At 40.6% G+C, this 16,477-nt stretch overlaps 1 protein-coding gene across 1 annotated transcript; it reads right to left on the minus strand.

The window, feature by feature from the left end:
• Positions 1–12,908: 12,908 nt before the first annotated feature.
• Positions 12,909–13,319, minus strand: LOC112503893. The gene has a single exon (XM_025107871.1). It carries the CDS (start codon positions 13,317–13,319, stop codon positions 12,909–12,911), a length of 411 nt encoding a protein of 136 aa, XP_024963639.1.
• Between the last annotated feature and the right edge of the window lie 3,158 nt (positions 13,320–16,477).

Consider the following 16,477-nt stretch of genomic DNA (forward strand, 5'->3'; position numbering starts at 1 on the left):
TAAAGACTAAAGCCTCTGGATTCTCACTCTTTGAGACCAGAGCCTCTGGTCCTATAGACCAGAGCCTCTGGATTCTTATCCCTTGAGACCAAAGCCCTTTTGGACTCCATCGCATATCCTCATTCATGTAACCAGAGCCTCTGGTTCTAAAGACCAGAGCCTCTGGTTTCCAAGTYCTTTGCAACCAGAGATATTTGGTTTCCATATAAGACTTGGCATGTTCACTTCACCTTTCATTCATCAAAAATAGCATCTCCAAGCCAACCAGAGCATCTGGATTCATACTCTTTGCGACCAGAGCCCCTCTGGACCCAAAGAGTCCCCCCTCTCTCACTCACATGCACTTAACCATATTTACATATTTCTTTTGATTGTCTTTGCAACCAGAGCCTCTGGTTCTAAAGACCAGAGCCTCTGGATTCATTGTCTTTGCAACAAGAGCCTCTAATTCCAAAGACCAGAGCCTATGGATTCATTGTCTTTGGAACCAGAGCCCTCTAGTCTCAAAGACCCATTCTTATGCATATCTATTTGCATACTTAGACATATTTCATACTTCTCTTCATCTCCATTCACAACCAGAGCCTCTGGTCACCTCAATCAATATCGTTATTGCTTCTAGGGGGAGTTTCACAACACTCAAATCTTCTATACATGCATCATTTGAGGGGGAGCTATTCATTCATCATGAATATCCATCGCATAAATATGCAGTTTTCATACTAGAGCCCCTGGTTCCACTATCCAGAGCTTATGGACATCTAAATGCTACATAATACACCAAGTATCTAACTAGAGCCCCTCTGGTCCTACATAATGGATTGCCCATGCTTAAAAAGAGCCTCTGGTTTGTCATCCAAAGCCTATTTATCATGCAATCCAACATCTCATCGATGAATTCCTTCATCGATGTTCAACCAGAGCTCCTCTGGTTCCCCATCAAAAGGGTTATGTTCAACCAGAGCTCCTCTGGTTACATGTCAACTCTTTTTTTTTCTTTCTCAAAAACCATCTTTAATTGCAAACTTTTTAAGATTAATACAAAATTGCAGCTTTTGTGACTATAAACTATACTGCATGGGTTTTTAGAAGACCAAAACTTCGTAATTAGTATTAAGGTTACAATTTGATGGAATTTTTAAATTTAAATTGTTTTTGGATTAATATTTAACGAGATATTATTTGGAATAATTTCTTATTTCAAATATTTCATACGTCATCCTCACACGCGCCTGACACCATATACAGCATGTTCCCCATGAACCGTTTCAAATTACCCTTCCCTAACCCCGCCTTGACACGTGTCCTCCAACATTAATAGCACGTACATTCAAGATGGCCCACGATCCCCAATTCAAATCACCTTTTACCAAACACCTTCCCATTTCATGATTATTTCAATATAATAATCAAGAAAACCGTTTCCTATTCTCCACCCCCACCCCACCCCTCACCTCCTCCCCACCTATAAATACCCTTCTTCAACCACCATTTACTCTTTACGCATCCTAAAACCTGCAAACAGACTTTGACGAACAAACTTACCTGCAACTTCATACACAATGGCTTCCTCTGCATCACACGGGTCCAATAACAACGACAACCACGTTCAATCCACCGGCGCTGATAGCTGCACAATAGTCTTCCTTCCAATGAAGCCCAACAACCATGCCATTGAACTGCGAACCACCCTGTTCGACGACAGGTTTTCCATCATGATCGAGTTCTTCAGAAACTGCGTCCTTCTACCAGCACTGACACTCACTGACAATGGCGTACCACTAAAGTACATCCAATGTGGAATATGTTCTTTTCCAGATTGAACAGAGCCCTCACCTGCAAACTAGGGTCGATGGACCAGGGCAACATCAACATCATGACGATCATGTACGGACTTTTCTTCAACATCCCTCTCGACTACGCTTTTCTCATATACAATGAGATCCACACTGTGGTAGTCAAGAAGTGTAAGCTCCAGGCGACCGGCAAGCCCTTAACCTCTGTTTTGTTTCCTTGTTTCCTATCTCTCTTCATAGGGATGCGATGAGGAAACATGACCTACCGGCCGAAAAATCATTCACTCCCGTCTTCAAAATGCATGGCCATCGACCCACTCTATCAAAGGAAGGATACACCATCAACAGACCCATTTCCAGAGCCATGCTCAGTGTCATTCCAGAGACATTTGAGATCCGCAGAACCTACAAACGCTCTCTGCTGTCCCATGACCAAGGGCAGCTACCCCAGAACGAATAGAGTCCTCCCCAGAAACAAGCGAGGGAGCACAAGAGGCATGTTCATCAGATAATGATGATGATGATTACATTCCTCGTGCATCCCCCGGACCCTACTCAAACAACTCCCCCTCCCTCTTCCCTAAGGGCAACCACCACATCTACCCCTGGCGATCAAGGCCAAAGGGGTATTAAACAAGGACGGCCCAGTCCAAACCCAACCCAAACCAGCCATCCAGAGGCCATTCTTCGGGCCTCTGGAGATGACTTATCTGAGGAACCACAACACCCATTGCCCCTCTCCTAACAGAGAGGCGATGCAGATATAAGAGCCCCATCGGCTAAAGGCTCGACACAACCAACCACACACCCAAAAGCATGTGTTGCTTTTGACATTGATGCACCACTAGATCATTCAGAGCGGTCTCCAATTCATGCACAAAACCCCCCCCTTCGATACTTGATCTAGCAAAGGGGAAACACACTTACTTCTCCTATCATGCCGAGGAAGAAGAAGAAGTCGCAACATCAGGAGATAGCTCCTCACTTGAGGGCTATCAAGGACATGATAGAAGTCCTTCACGGCCTATATTTTCATAAGGCAATGAAGGCGCCAGGGGTTACCCCCACGGCAGAACTAGTCACAAAGACTGAGTTCCAAGCCTTTGTTGACTTAGTTCAGCGGTCCTTGAAAGACCTAAAACTCATTATCCAAGGGATTGTTGCAAACCACCATCCTTCGATACCACCACCCTTCAACAATCCCTTGCCACCCTTCAACAGACCCTTACCACCCTTGCTAACCCGAGACAATACGACCCGTCTCCAGATGCTGCAACAAACCGTTACCCAACACCATAACACCACCTCCTCCCTTGCCACCCAAAGAAACCAAGTCCTCATCCATTCCATCGCCACCCTCACGGCCCAGGCAACTGTGACCGATGAGACTCTCGCCTCCATAACCACCGAGATAAACATCATCTTCCAAACCCTTAACGCCCTACCAGCCACTATCATCTCCCAAATCCCTCAACCAACCCCTCCACAAATAACTTCATCAATCGATGAAATCCTAGTCTCCCTCACTAACCAAATGACCACCATACAAACCACCCTAACCCAACTACCAGCCACAATACTAGCCAACATACCCCAGCCTCCACCACCTCCACCTCCCTTTGCAGGCCCAACCTTCGATGCAGCCTTCTCCTCCTTCACTGCAAAGGTGAGGAATCTTATCGCCAACCTTTCCAATCCTTCATCGACATCCACCACCACCTCCGTGCCATCGCCAGCTACATCATCAAGCACAGATTTTGCCACCATAGCCGAACTTAGGGCTCTATCCAAAGCACTAATCTCATCCTTCAATGAGATAAGTGCCAAGTTTGATGCCCAGTCGGTTGAGCCTACCACTGCGTTGAAGAAGAGCTTCCTACAACAGCAAGATCGAACGAACTCTCTTCTTCGCTCCATGGAACTAAGGCGCAACAAAGATCGAGTGCGCACATTGGCCGATCACATACGACTATGGAAGAAAAACAGGACCAGGGCTTCCTGCTCATCAAGCCGCCCCCTCAAAAGAAGAAGGCATGAGGATCCAGACCCCGATGATCAAGGTTTTGGTCCTCATGAGGGGGAGAATTAGGCCACCGCTTTACAACCAATGGAATCCGCTACACCCTCAACATCCTATCACCAAACACAAAACCCACCATCTCCACCACCCCAAACACAACAATCTCCATCAACCCAAGCAAGGGAACCAGAGGCTCAGCCCTCTGAATATGTACTTAATGTACATGTTCCCCTTGCTACCACACCTGAACCAATTATGTTGAGTTCCTCAACCGATGAAAATCCATGCACCCCACCAACAAAACCCAACCCACCTTTTACTCCATCACCAACACCAAACCTACCATTAACCCCATCACCAAACCCTCGCGATACACAACCTTTTATCACCCAACCCGATGAACCTGAACCACCCCAAAATGAGCCAACCCAAGAAACCATCCCATTTCCAACCGATACACAACCCACTACCCAAACACACCCTCAACTGATACACAACCCATAACTTAACTCAACCCCCAATCGAACCAACTGCGGTGCAAGCAGACATTCCCTCTTCATCAAGGCACCCTCCGTAGAGCCTAGTCGATGATATTATTGAGAAAATGGAGTCGCTAAGGAGACGTCCAGAGATACCACCAAGGGAACCCATTATGATAGAGAATATCCATTAGTAACTATACCACGATCGTGATGAAAGCTTGTCTCTCAATCCTCCAGTTCTATCACCAGAATCCATGGACCTCCTACACCAAAGGTTTGTAAGACAGACTACCTAACCACCACAAGCTATCTTCTCAAACGAGGGGATAAGGATGGTAATGGATATAAAGATGAGGACCTTTGCCAATAGAGCTATAAGATATATCGAGTACATGGTGGAGAGAGCTCATAGTCAGGTCAGTGTCTTCAACGGCAATGACTTGATCAATCTCAACCCCTACGACTTGATCAACCTTTATGCATTCACAGCTCAGCGACAGGATCAAGGAATAAGATTTGGGATGGCAAACAGTGCGATAGTAAAGACGATGAAGACCTTGGTGAAGCATCGAGCCAAGAGTGATTTTCAGATTGCTCTTCATTTAGGCATCAAAAGACTCTCCTGCATTCCACCTAATGAAGACTTTCCTGGCCTGCAGGAGAAGAGATCTGCTTCTGTCTTAACTCAACTCGAGCTTGGACTTGTCTTCAAGAATGAGTTCGGGGTAARGAAATTTTTTAGACTAACTGAAGCCTTCAAGTATTCAACCGATACACTTTAGTGGTTTCAGACAGTTATCAGAGAGAGACTGGGCAGAACTCATGTGCCAAGAGAAGAAGGGAATCAACTCATTCATGAGATATCAACAGTCCTCAGTTATCGAAGACTGCTTCTGCGCTTCTGGGAAATATATCAAGGTAGATCATGAATAGAGTTTCAAATTTTTTTTGCCTTAATATGAAATGTCTTTGCTTCTAGTACTGTAAGAATTCATCATCCAATGAAAATTTGGAATTTGATGCTTTTCTTTAGATTAGCCTCTCTTCTTCAAAATTGTTCATAGATAAGTTTATGTTTGTTCTTTCATTATTTAGGGGGAGATTGTTAGTCCCCATAATTAATAAGTGTAAAAGTAATGAAGAACAATAAGTGATGAAGAACCAGAAGACCGATGAAGACATTAAGGCATAATTGACCAAGTCTAGAGAACAACCAAAGGGTCGATGAACAACCAGAGATGCGATGAAAAGAGCATCTTCATCACCCCTCTGGTCAACAACATAGAGTTTTCTTCAGCAATTCAACCAAAGGCATACGATGAAGATATGAAGATAAGGTTGAATCATTATCCCATGGAAGACAGCTGGAGATGACAAATCGACAACTGGATTTCAAGTTTATCTTAATTTATAGCTTATCCATAGTTTAGATAAACTTTATATGTTAGTAGAAGATTAGCTAAAAAGTCTTACTAGATAGTTATCTTCTAATTAGCCTTTTAGTATAAATAGGTGATTAGGCCTATTGTAATCAATGTCGCTTTTATGTTTTTCATATTGAATAAAGTGAAATCATTGGCACTCAAGATTATTCTTTGAATGTTCATACATTGTTCTTGAGTGTTCATCATTTTGTTCATTAAAACACTATAATTTGGTTATTCTTAACTCGATTACTAGTGTTATTGAGAGATATGGGATCAACAATATGAATCTGAAGGATTAAAATTTACAAATGAAGAGCTTAATTTTTTTGAAATTTTAAATTCAGATTCATGTTTAGATCAAGAGATTGATAAGTTTGATATATCTAATCAACTGCCCAGTCATGAAGATTTTATTTTAAACAAAAAACGAAAAGACTGAGGATTCTAACAAGACTTCTGAGTTTGAAAAAAGTTTTCATGAAAAACCTGTTTCTGACAATGTTTATTACAAAAGGAATATAATCAAAAGAAGTTCAAAGAAACAGAAAAAGAGTGCTTGTAAAATTCTGAAACATAAAGTTCATTATAAAACTAAATCTAATGATTTTGTTTCTCATATTTCAAATAATTCATTGAAGATCAAGAGTATCTGGAAAGTGAAAGGATCTACATACGTAGAAACACTCAAATCATCTGATCAAGCTAGGAAGAACCAGTTTGCAAATCCTGTATTTAATAACACTGTGAATGTAAAGAAATATTCATTCAGTGAAATCATTGATATTGAAAAGAAAAAGGTGTTTTTCTTATTATCGATGGGATGAATTTGTGCCTTTTACTTGTTATCATGCTCCTTATTTTCTGCATCATGTTAAATTTGCTGTTAAAAGGAAAATCGTTTTCAAAGAAAGTTGGTTTGTTAACTATAGCATACCACCAACTAGGCTAATCTGAAAGGACCGATATTGAAATGGGTACCTAAATCCAATTGATTTAATGTGCAGGTAAACCAGCATGTATGGTTCTTATAATCTGGATGCTCTAAACACATGACTGGTAGGAAAGAGTTATTATCTAATTTTATTGAATTATTTGGTGGCACAATAAAGTTTCGAAACGATCAATACGTGCCTATCCTTGGATATGGTGACGTAACTTCTAGAAATTTCATGATAAAGAAAGTCTCGTATGTCGAAGAACTTGGCTATAATTTGTTTAGTATAAGTCAATTCTATGATAAAAATATGGAAGTTAGTTTTAAAGCTAACCGGTGCAGTGTCCGTACTTCTGATGGAAAGGAACTTCTCGCTCGTACCCGAAAATCTAATTTGTATACAATTGACTTATCAAATCTCCTAGTGCATACTGATGTCTGCTTGATCTCCAACGCTTCTTTGCAGCAAAATCTGTTATGGCATCGACTACTTTCTCATCTTAATTTCAAAAATCTGAATGAGTTGGTATGTGATAATTTGGTGAAAGGTTTACCTGAGCTTAAATTCAATAAATACCATGTATAAGCAGCGTGCGGAATGGGTAAAATGAAGAAAGTTTCTCATAAACTAAAGTGGATTTTAATACTGATCGTCCTCTACGTCTTCTGCATATGGATATTTGTGGTCCTATGAGAGTTCAAAGTATCAACGGGAAGAGATATGTATTTGTCGTTGTTCACTCTTGAAGAGCGTTCAAGTAAATCTTCAGTTATCTAGTTAAAAAATCAGAACATATAATGGAACATAATTCAAGAATAAAACTCTGGGTTTGTTTCTAGAATCTCATGGTATCACTCATACATTCTCGGCAGCCCGAACACCACAACAAAATGGTGTTGTTGAGCGGAAAAATAGAACATTAGTGGAAGCAGCTCGTACACTCCTCACTTTCTCAAAGCTTCCTCTATTTCTATGGGTTGAAGTTGTTGATACAATGTGTTTTACCCTAGAACCGTTCATTCATACATAAAAGGTTTGGTAAAACACCTTATGAACTCATGAATAAACGAATACCTAATATCAAATTCATTCGTGTTTTGTTTTAAACGACAAAGAGGATAGAGGTAAATTTTCTGCCAGACTTTTATGGTTTTGAACTTATTGAATTCCTCTTGCATAGCTATTATCCGTGTCCGCTAAGGCATCTGAAACCTTAGTCGGTTCAGTATTACTTAAGAATGTTGAGTACAGACACTCATTAGCAGTAGCATACCTCATTCGAACAGATGAGTTTGGATCACCAATAATTTGATTTATCGGATGAGGTCCACTTGGTGCTATGAGGTAGGGGAATGTAAGAAGATTGATCAGAATTTTGATCTATGTAGGTATTTGGGGAGTTGTCCTGAATTGGATAAGGTGAAGGTTCAAAATTAGAATTTGAACTTAGCTGAATATCTAACTGAGTTAAAAGAATTTTCATCTTCAATAACTGACACCTCTGGTAGATTTTTGTTCGAGCCCTCTTCACACTGAATTGGACAACATGGATATTCCATAACTATTTCTTCATTTACTTCTTCGTCATCAACTTCTTCATAAATCTCTTCAAAAGTAGTAACTGGAACATCAGTAGATGGACAAAATACTTGACTCATTAGATTTATTTCCAAAATATTCATCATAGAAATTTCCAAAAAAAAGTATCCAAATCAGAAATATTTTGATTCAAAGAGGATGACTTAGAAAGATTTACATATCAGCACAGGTCCTAAACTGTTTTGTCCAGAACCCACAACATCTGATTCTTCATCTTCATATGTCAGATTCAGCAAATGATCATCCTCCGTCATTAAAGATTTTCCCACATCCTTTTGTTTAGAAAGAAGGAACCTATTCTTTGTAGTAATTAATGTTTTTGAGCAACATCTGCTTAAGGTCTTGAATCATCCCTCTGTATCTCATTCAAATGATCCAGATAGTAATTCCTCGAAAAATTTTTCAAGCTCCCCATCGACGCAACAGAAGGACGAAAGCATTGATACTTTTCTACAAAGATCTCATAATCTTAATGAAATCTCTACAACCCAAAATCCACAAAAAGATTTTCTTGTCTCTGACTCGGAATCAGAGGTGGACTCGACTGCAGAGCAAATTGAGACAGAGATAGTGAAGCCAGAACCAGAAGGTCACAAACTTCAAAATGGGATATCAAATAAATATGTTCCAACAATAAAGTAGAGGAAAAAAATTCCCGTGTCCTGACTTCGTGGACATGTGTTTGAAATCCAAGTCTTCTCTTGAGCTCGAGAAATAAAACAAGGCTAAGAAACCCAAATCTACCACATCTGCATCTAGATTTCAAAAGACAATGAAGTTCACTCTGGAAGAGAAAGGAAAGTTTACTTCTAATTATAAATTCAATTCCTCTGTTTTAGAGAGGGCTCTAAAAGCCAAAGGAGTAAAAAGGGAGAAAGGCAGGCCAGAGAAGACAAAGGCCAATTTAAATAAACAATTGAAACTAGATACAAAGTTATTTCGAACAAAAAAAATGCTAGGAACGGTTGTAATAATATGTTTGATGAATCTAATGAATCATTTTGTCCTCAAAATTGTGTTCATACTTGCAAATGTCTTTCTTTGCTACGACAATTAAAGTAGCAACTTTCTAGCCCTAATTGCATTCTCTATGGGTCATCCAAGAATAAATCTAAAAGAACCTAGAAGTAGAAAACTCTTAAGGCCAAATCTGGCAAGCCAGATCCCAAGTCTGGAAAATCAGGTTTTGAGGCATACCCTTCCCCCAAACCAAAAGTCAGGTACCAAAGCAATCTTAAACTGTTTTCTTGTGTACGAAGTCAAAGGCATTTGGTATCTCGATACTGGATGCTCAAGACATATGACTGGAGACAAATTCTGCTCATCGATTACAAGGATGAAAGAGGCCCTTCCGTAACCTTTGGAGGAAACGGAAAAGCATATACCAAAGGTTTTGGTATATTAAGCAATAGTTCAACCACTTCCAAACATGTTGCCTATGTTGAAGGACTGAAGCACAATCTTCTCAGCATCAGTCAGTTGTGCGATAAAGATTTCACGGTGAAATTTTCTAAGAATTCATGCTACGTCTTTGACAAGGATGATAAGGTTGCTCTAATCAGTTCTCGTCTAAAGAATGTATATATCATCAACATGGATTTTTCTGTTACTAAGAACAAATGTTTTCTCCCAAATTGTTCTTCAGATATCAACTGGTTGTGGCACAAACGGCTTTTTGATCTCAACCTCAATACACTCAGTGAGTTGTCTCGAAATGATCTCATCACTGGTGTTCCTCAACACACTTTTGCAAAGGAATCTCATCACTGGTGTTCCTCAGCATGTGAGAAAGAAAAACAGACAAGAGCTAGCTCCAAGTTTAGGCAAATCTCTTCAGCGACCTCTCCACTTCAAGTCTAAGCAAATCTCTTCTTCCTTAGATCCAAAAGTGAAGCACCTGAAGAAATTATATCATTCATCAAAAGGTTAGAAGTACTTAACAATATTAAGGTACGATCTATCAAAAGTGACCATGGAACTGAATTCAAAAACAGTACTATGGATAGCTTCTTTGAGGACAAGGGAATCTCTCACTTCTCTTCTGTGAGAACTCCACAACGAAATGGGGTCGTTGAAAGGAGAAATCGAATAATCATTGAGGTTGCTCTCTCAATGCTCAGCGAATCTCATCTTCCCACTCATTTCTGGGCTGAAGCTGTCAATACTGGATGTATCACTCAAAACTGGTCGCTGATCGTTAAGAGATTTAAGAAGACAGCTTACGAATTCTTCCATAGCAGAAAGCCTTGTCTCAACTTTCTTCATATTTTTGGTTGCATGTGTTTTATTCTCAACAACCGTGATCAATTTGGAAAGTTCGATCCCAAAGCGGATGAAGGAATCTTTCTTGGATATTCTTCAGTATCCAAAGCCTTCAGAGTATTCAAGAAACACCGACAGACAATACAAGAAACTATTCATGTCACATTTGACGAATCTAAATCAGCTAATTCTAAACCCATCATTAATGATGTCGAAGAATTTGAAAACTAGATGTTCTCTCATGCTGGTCAACATGAAACTTCCTTCAGCAATCCACCCAACGCTAAAGCTCTAGAAGCTGAGGATGATCCACTAATCATTCCAGTTGCAGCTAATGTGATAACCGGGTTTCAGACAACCTGGGTTGAGGTAACTTATACATGGTTATTATGTTAATTACGTGAAGTATGCATGATTAATTTAGAAATGCATGAATCATGTATGCATTTGAATATAATGCTATGCATGCATATGAAAAGATGATATGTACGTGTATATGATAATATGCATACATGAATAATGTGAAGGTGCTTGTGCGATAACATGCTTATGTGGAATATATTATTAAAATAGATAGTATCTATTTTTTTCAAGGAAACCAGGAAAATTTATAATACCAATAAAAGAAATACAGAGTTTAGGCGTACTACCACACCCAACAAAACTGAAACGCAAAAGACTTGTTCACAACACCATACCAAGCCACAACGAGCCAGAAGGTACAAGGCCCAACAGACACAAACAAGCTACAAAAGATAAACAAAAGGAGCTTAAACCTCATAAAAGCTCCCTAACCAAAACCCTATCCTTCATATAACCCATCAATCCGCTCAACCCGTCTCTCCAACCAAGCCGCACGAATGGAAATTTTGCCTTTGATTTCCTTTATAAGTTGTACAGTTGTGCAGCGATTCTCGGTAAAGAGTCTTCAATTCCGTTATTGCCTGATGTAGTAAACTGAAGCTGCAAGCGCTAGCTTCTGCTTCAAATGTTTTGGCGATCGCCTCTGTCTGAAATAGCTTCCAGGATTTGATCCCACGAGTTTGGCATATTCATTCAGTCCACAACATGTAAGATACTATCCCAAACCTCTCTTGAGAAGGAACACTAGAAAAATAGGTGGGAATGGCTATCCATGCCAGTGCTATAGAGCGAGTATTCCAAGTCCGGAGGTTCATCATTCCAAATCATACGGTCTTGGGTAGGAAGCCGCCGATGACAAGCAAGCCAAAGATAGAAAGCATGCTTAGGAATATAGCCTGAGAACCAAACCGATTTATACCAATGTACAACCGGATGGTTCCCCTCCAACGAAGACCAAGCAGTACTAACCATGAAATCCAAACTAGAGTTGTTATTATCCCTCCATAAATCTCTTATCACGAACAGAGTCATTCAAAGACGACAAAGGAGCAGCATTAAGCTCAACATACCTATTACACCAATCAACCGGCCACACCCCATCCAAACTCATAATTAACTCCCGAACGGTAGTGATAGTCGAAAACCCACAAGAATGAATGAATCTGTAGGAGATGAATGAAGAAAAATGACCACAGGCGATCCACGTATCCTTTGAAGCATTAGAATCCCGTACATCACCAATCTGGGAGACCAGAAATCGTCGCAATTGAGGTCGTAAATCCAACAGCTTGCGCAAAACCCACGACCAATTGTAGGTTTTCCGAACGATCCAGAAGTGCGAAGATCTAAGATTATTCTGGTACACCCATTTCACCCACAACGAGTTAAGGTGCCTCACAATATCCTAGATATGTTTGGCAAGTAACGCCCTATTCCAGGTTGCCAAACGCTGAATACCAAGACCATCACTCACAAGAGGCCAACACACCACTTCCCAAGATAACCTGCACCTGCCTCTAGGATCCTCCCATGGATCCCAAAGGAATTTCCTAAAGATGGTTTCAATATCATGGATAAGCCCAGAAGGAAACATGAACATAGACATCCAATGAAGTTGTAAGGATTGAAGGACCGATATGATAAGTTGTCTTCGCCCTCCAAAAGAAAGGAACTTAGACTTCCATTTGAGAATACGACCGTTAATCTTAGCAACCAATGGGCCATAATCACCTGACTTCAAACGGGTATGGGACAGTGAAACTCCCAAGTACCAATAGAGAAAAGAATCAACTTTGAAAGGAAGACACTCAAAAATTGCCTCTTTAATATTAGAAGGAACATTCCCAAAGAAAATCTCACTTTTCTCAAGACTTGGCGCTAACCCCAAGCTATTCTGGAAAAGATAAAGTGCCTTTTTACGAACCTCAACCGATTGAACATCTCCCTTCGTGAACACGAAAAGGTCATATGCAAAGCATAGGTGTGTCAAATACAAATCTTCACAACCTCTGTGATACCCAAAATCAGCAGCTTCCGGAATGCATTGCTTGAGGAGCATAAAGAACCCCCTCCATCACGATCATAAATAGATAAAGGGATAACGGATATCCTTGCCTCAGCCGCCTTCCCCCATGAAACCCGTATGAATTCTCATTAATCGCAAGCGAATAAGAAGGAGTAGAAACCATCTCCCTTATCCATTCGACAAGAACCGAGTGGAATCCCATTCCTTGAAGCATAATAAGAAAGAATTGCCAGTCCAACGTATCATAAGCCTTTCTGATGTCAATCTTAAACGCGTATCTCAGAGATCGTTCCTTAGATTGGTAGCCCGAAACCAGCTCATGAGCCATAAGAATGTTATCCGTAATCCTCCGACCCAGAAATAAAGCTGATTGGGCCCCATCAATTAAAGAATCCAAATGACCCTTCATTCTGTTAACGATAACTTTATAAAATGCATTTGTAAAGCACCATACAACAAGCTATAGGACGGTAATCTGAAGCCTTAGATGCATTAACAGATTTAGGGATAAGACAAATAAGCGTATGATTCAATTCTTTCGGAAGGTTACCTCAATAGAAGAAATTGTGGATAGCAATCTCCTCGTCACGACCGATGATATCTTAAGAAGCTTTGAAAAACCGAGAGGAGTAACCATGTGATCATGGGGCTTTAATATTGCCAATACTAAACATAGCATTTTTTTTATCTCTTCATTAGAAATAGGCCGGATCATATGGTTGGCTTCAGATAACTAAAGTTTCTGGGTAAAAAGATCATCCAACATAACTGGATAAGTTGAAACGTCCCGCATACCAAGAAAACCTTTGAAGTAATCCACAAACACATTTGGGACATCATCCCCATAAACATAGTCACCTTGGCTAGTATAGACGGATTGGATGAAGTTAGAGTGATGCCTTTTTTTATCACATTATGGAAGAATTTAGTATTCATATCTTCCTCATTCAAACATTTGACTTTGGCTCTCTGCTTGGCGTCACATTCCTCATCCCAGCAAGCCTTTTGATAAGCAAGAAGAAGGTGACCAAGATCAAGGCCCAAATCCACATTTGAGGGGTCATTGTCCACCGCCAACTGTATTTGATCTAACTCTGCTTTCAAGAAGGACACTCGAGCAGCTAGATTTCCATAGGAATTACGAAGCTTTCATAGAGGGTTCTTCAGGGCCTTCAAGTGACTAGTCAGCTGAAACATAAAGGTCCCCTCTACATGTTTTGACCATTCTTCCTTCACAACCTGCAAGAAAGACGGGTGTTCCACCAAGAAATTATCAAATTTAAAGCCCCAACTCTTTTTCGTATTCCTCCTTTGAAGGACAAAACTGCAAGAGAGTGATCCGATAGCCTAGAAGGTAAGAAGTGAACTTTGGCATCATGGGACTGAGAAGTAAATTTCGAATTATCCAGCACCCTATCCAGTTTGTGCTTGATGCCCCCCCTCTTCATTTGGCTTTTGGTTCCAAGTGAAATGGATACTCGTGTAATGCAAATCAAAGACTTCCACATCCTCCACACAAGCAAAGAAATCCATCATATCAGTATTACGACGAGAGGACCCCCCGAAACCGTCATGAGGAAACAACATGGCATTGAAGTCACCCATAACAGTCCAAGGTTTAGAGCCAATTAATACTTTGAACTTTCGAAGGCCTGACCATAACTCTCTCCTATTATTGCAATTATTGGCCCCATAAACAAAGGAAAAGAAGATAGGGTATTGGCCACCCCTGACATTTAACTTGCAATTCAAGAATTGCTCATGGACCTCAAGAATCATAACATCGAGGACCCGTAAATCCCAAACAAGAAATAGGCGGGTCCCCGATTCACAAGCCATCTGGTTTGCGATCCAAGACCAACACCCAAAAGTACTAGAGCAAACATTCTCAAGGGAATCCTTGGAAACGTGAGACTCTATAATTGCACATAAACTTAAATCATTACAATGGATTAAACCTTTCACCTCCTTTTGCTTAAACGGGGAGTTGAACCCCCGAATATTCCAAGAAGCGAATTTCAACATGAGGAGGTACTTCGAATCTCCACCCCTTGGTCCCTAGTTTCCACATTCAATGTACTCGAGGTAGGTTCTTTGTCTATACCTTCTTGAGTCTCTTCCCCTCCCAAATTCTCTAGAACCCCGAATCTGTTAGAAGCCGTCGTGGAATCAATCATGACCCGTCTCCAAGCCATTAGGAAAGACTTGACAACCGAAGCTAGAAGAGGGGCAGTTTTAACATTTGAGTGAGTAGAAGAAGTCCCATAAATCACATTCTTGGCTACCCCATTCGTACCCTTACCTGCTCCATTTGAAACGACTTTCACAACTTGGCCAGATTGAACAGACGATTCTTCATCAGTTAGATCCACATTCTGCTCCACAGACTGTTCTCTCCTAGATGTACTTGCTTCCATGATTTTCGGATTAGATTAACCAGCTTTCACATTTGAACTTTTAGAACGAGGAACCAAAGATTGAGTATTACCACCGGATTTGCCTCTCCATTGCTTTTTCTCCACCCTAACGAACCCCTCCGAGTCTTTTCTCCCATCGACATGCTTCCCTTTAATAGGATTAACGGCCTTCACACATGACGATGTTTTGTGCCCAAAAACATGGCAGTGGGAGCATTGAAGCGGCTCCCAAATATATTCCACATGGATATTGACTTTTTCATCCTCCCATTGGTTTAGGTTTGAAATCAGTACCTTAATATGCCGTTTAAGGTCACCGATGGCCCACACCTCAACTAGCACTTTTGCAAACCCCGGATGTCCCCAGGCCTTATCACACATGACTGCCTTACAGGAATCCATTTGTTTCGGTACACCCAAAGCACTAGCTATTCGGCTAATGCCCTCCTTATTAAATGCTAATAATAGAATATTATGCAACTTCACCCATAAAGGACAAGTCGTGTGCTCCAGTTTTTGTAGCCCCTTAGATGGGTCCCAACGATAGACAAATAAAGGTATCCCACAGATCATTAACTGTCCAGCCTCAATAACCTGGTCACACCCTCCTACATCAATGAATTTGAAAAAGAATATAACATTCTTGTTCATCATTGCGTCAGAATACCTATATTTTCCCCATCCAGCTTTGAGAAATTTTTGCACAAAGGGAAAAGGAATGCGAGGGCCCAAAAAATAACCGAGGTATATTGGATCGTTCAAAATTTGTAAACGGATTAGGCCGGTAGCTTATCAGTTGGAATTACTAGAAAAGCTAAGTCAGATTCACAGCACCTTTCATGTATCAAATCTGCGCATGTGTTTGGCAGACCCAAGCCTAGCAATACCACTTCCCGAGATTAAACTAGACAATAAGTTGAACTTTGTTGAAACACCGGAGGCCGTGACTGACAGAAAGATCAGGGTGTTAAGAAATAAAAAGATCAGTTTTGTAAACGTAGAGTGGCGTTATCATAACGGTTCAGAAGCAACATGGGAACTGGAATCTGATTTGAGAACCTGATACCCTTGGTTATTTGAATGAATGAATTCCAAGACCCAATTCTTTTGAGGGGGAAATAATGTTATAACCGGGGTTCAGACAACCTGG

The sequence above is a fragment of the Cynara cardunculus genome, unplaced genomic scaffold (genome assembly GCF_001531365.2).
Source record: "Cynara cardunculus var. scolymus isolate 2C unplaced genomic scaffold, CcrdV1 Un_Scaffold_4060, whole genome shotgun sequence".
In the NCBI taxonomy this organism is placed as follows: domain Eukaryota; kingdom Viridiplantae; phylum Streptophyta; class Magnoliopsida; order Asterales; family Asteraceae; genus Cynara; species Cynara cardunculus.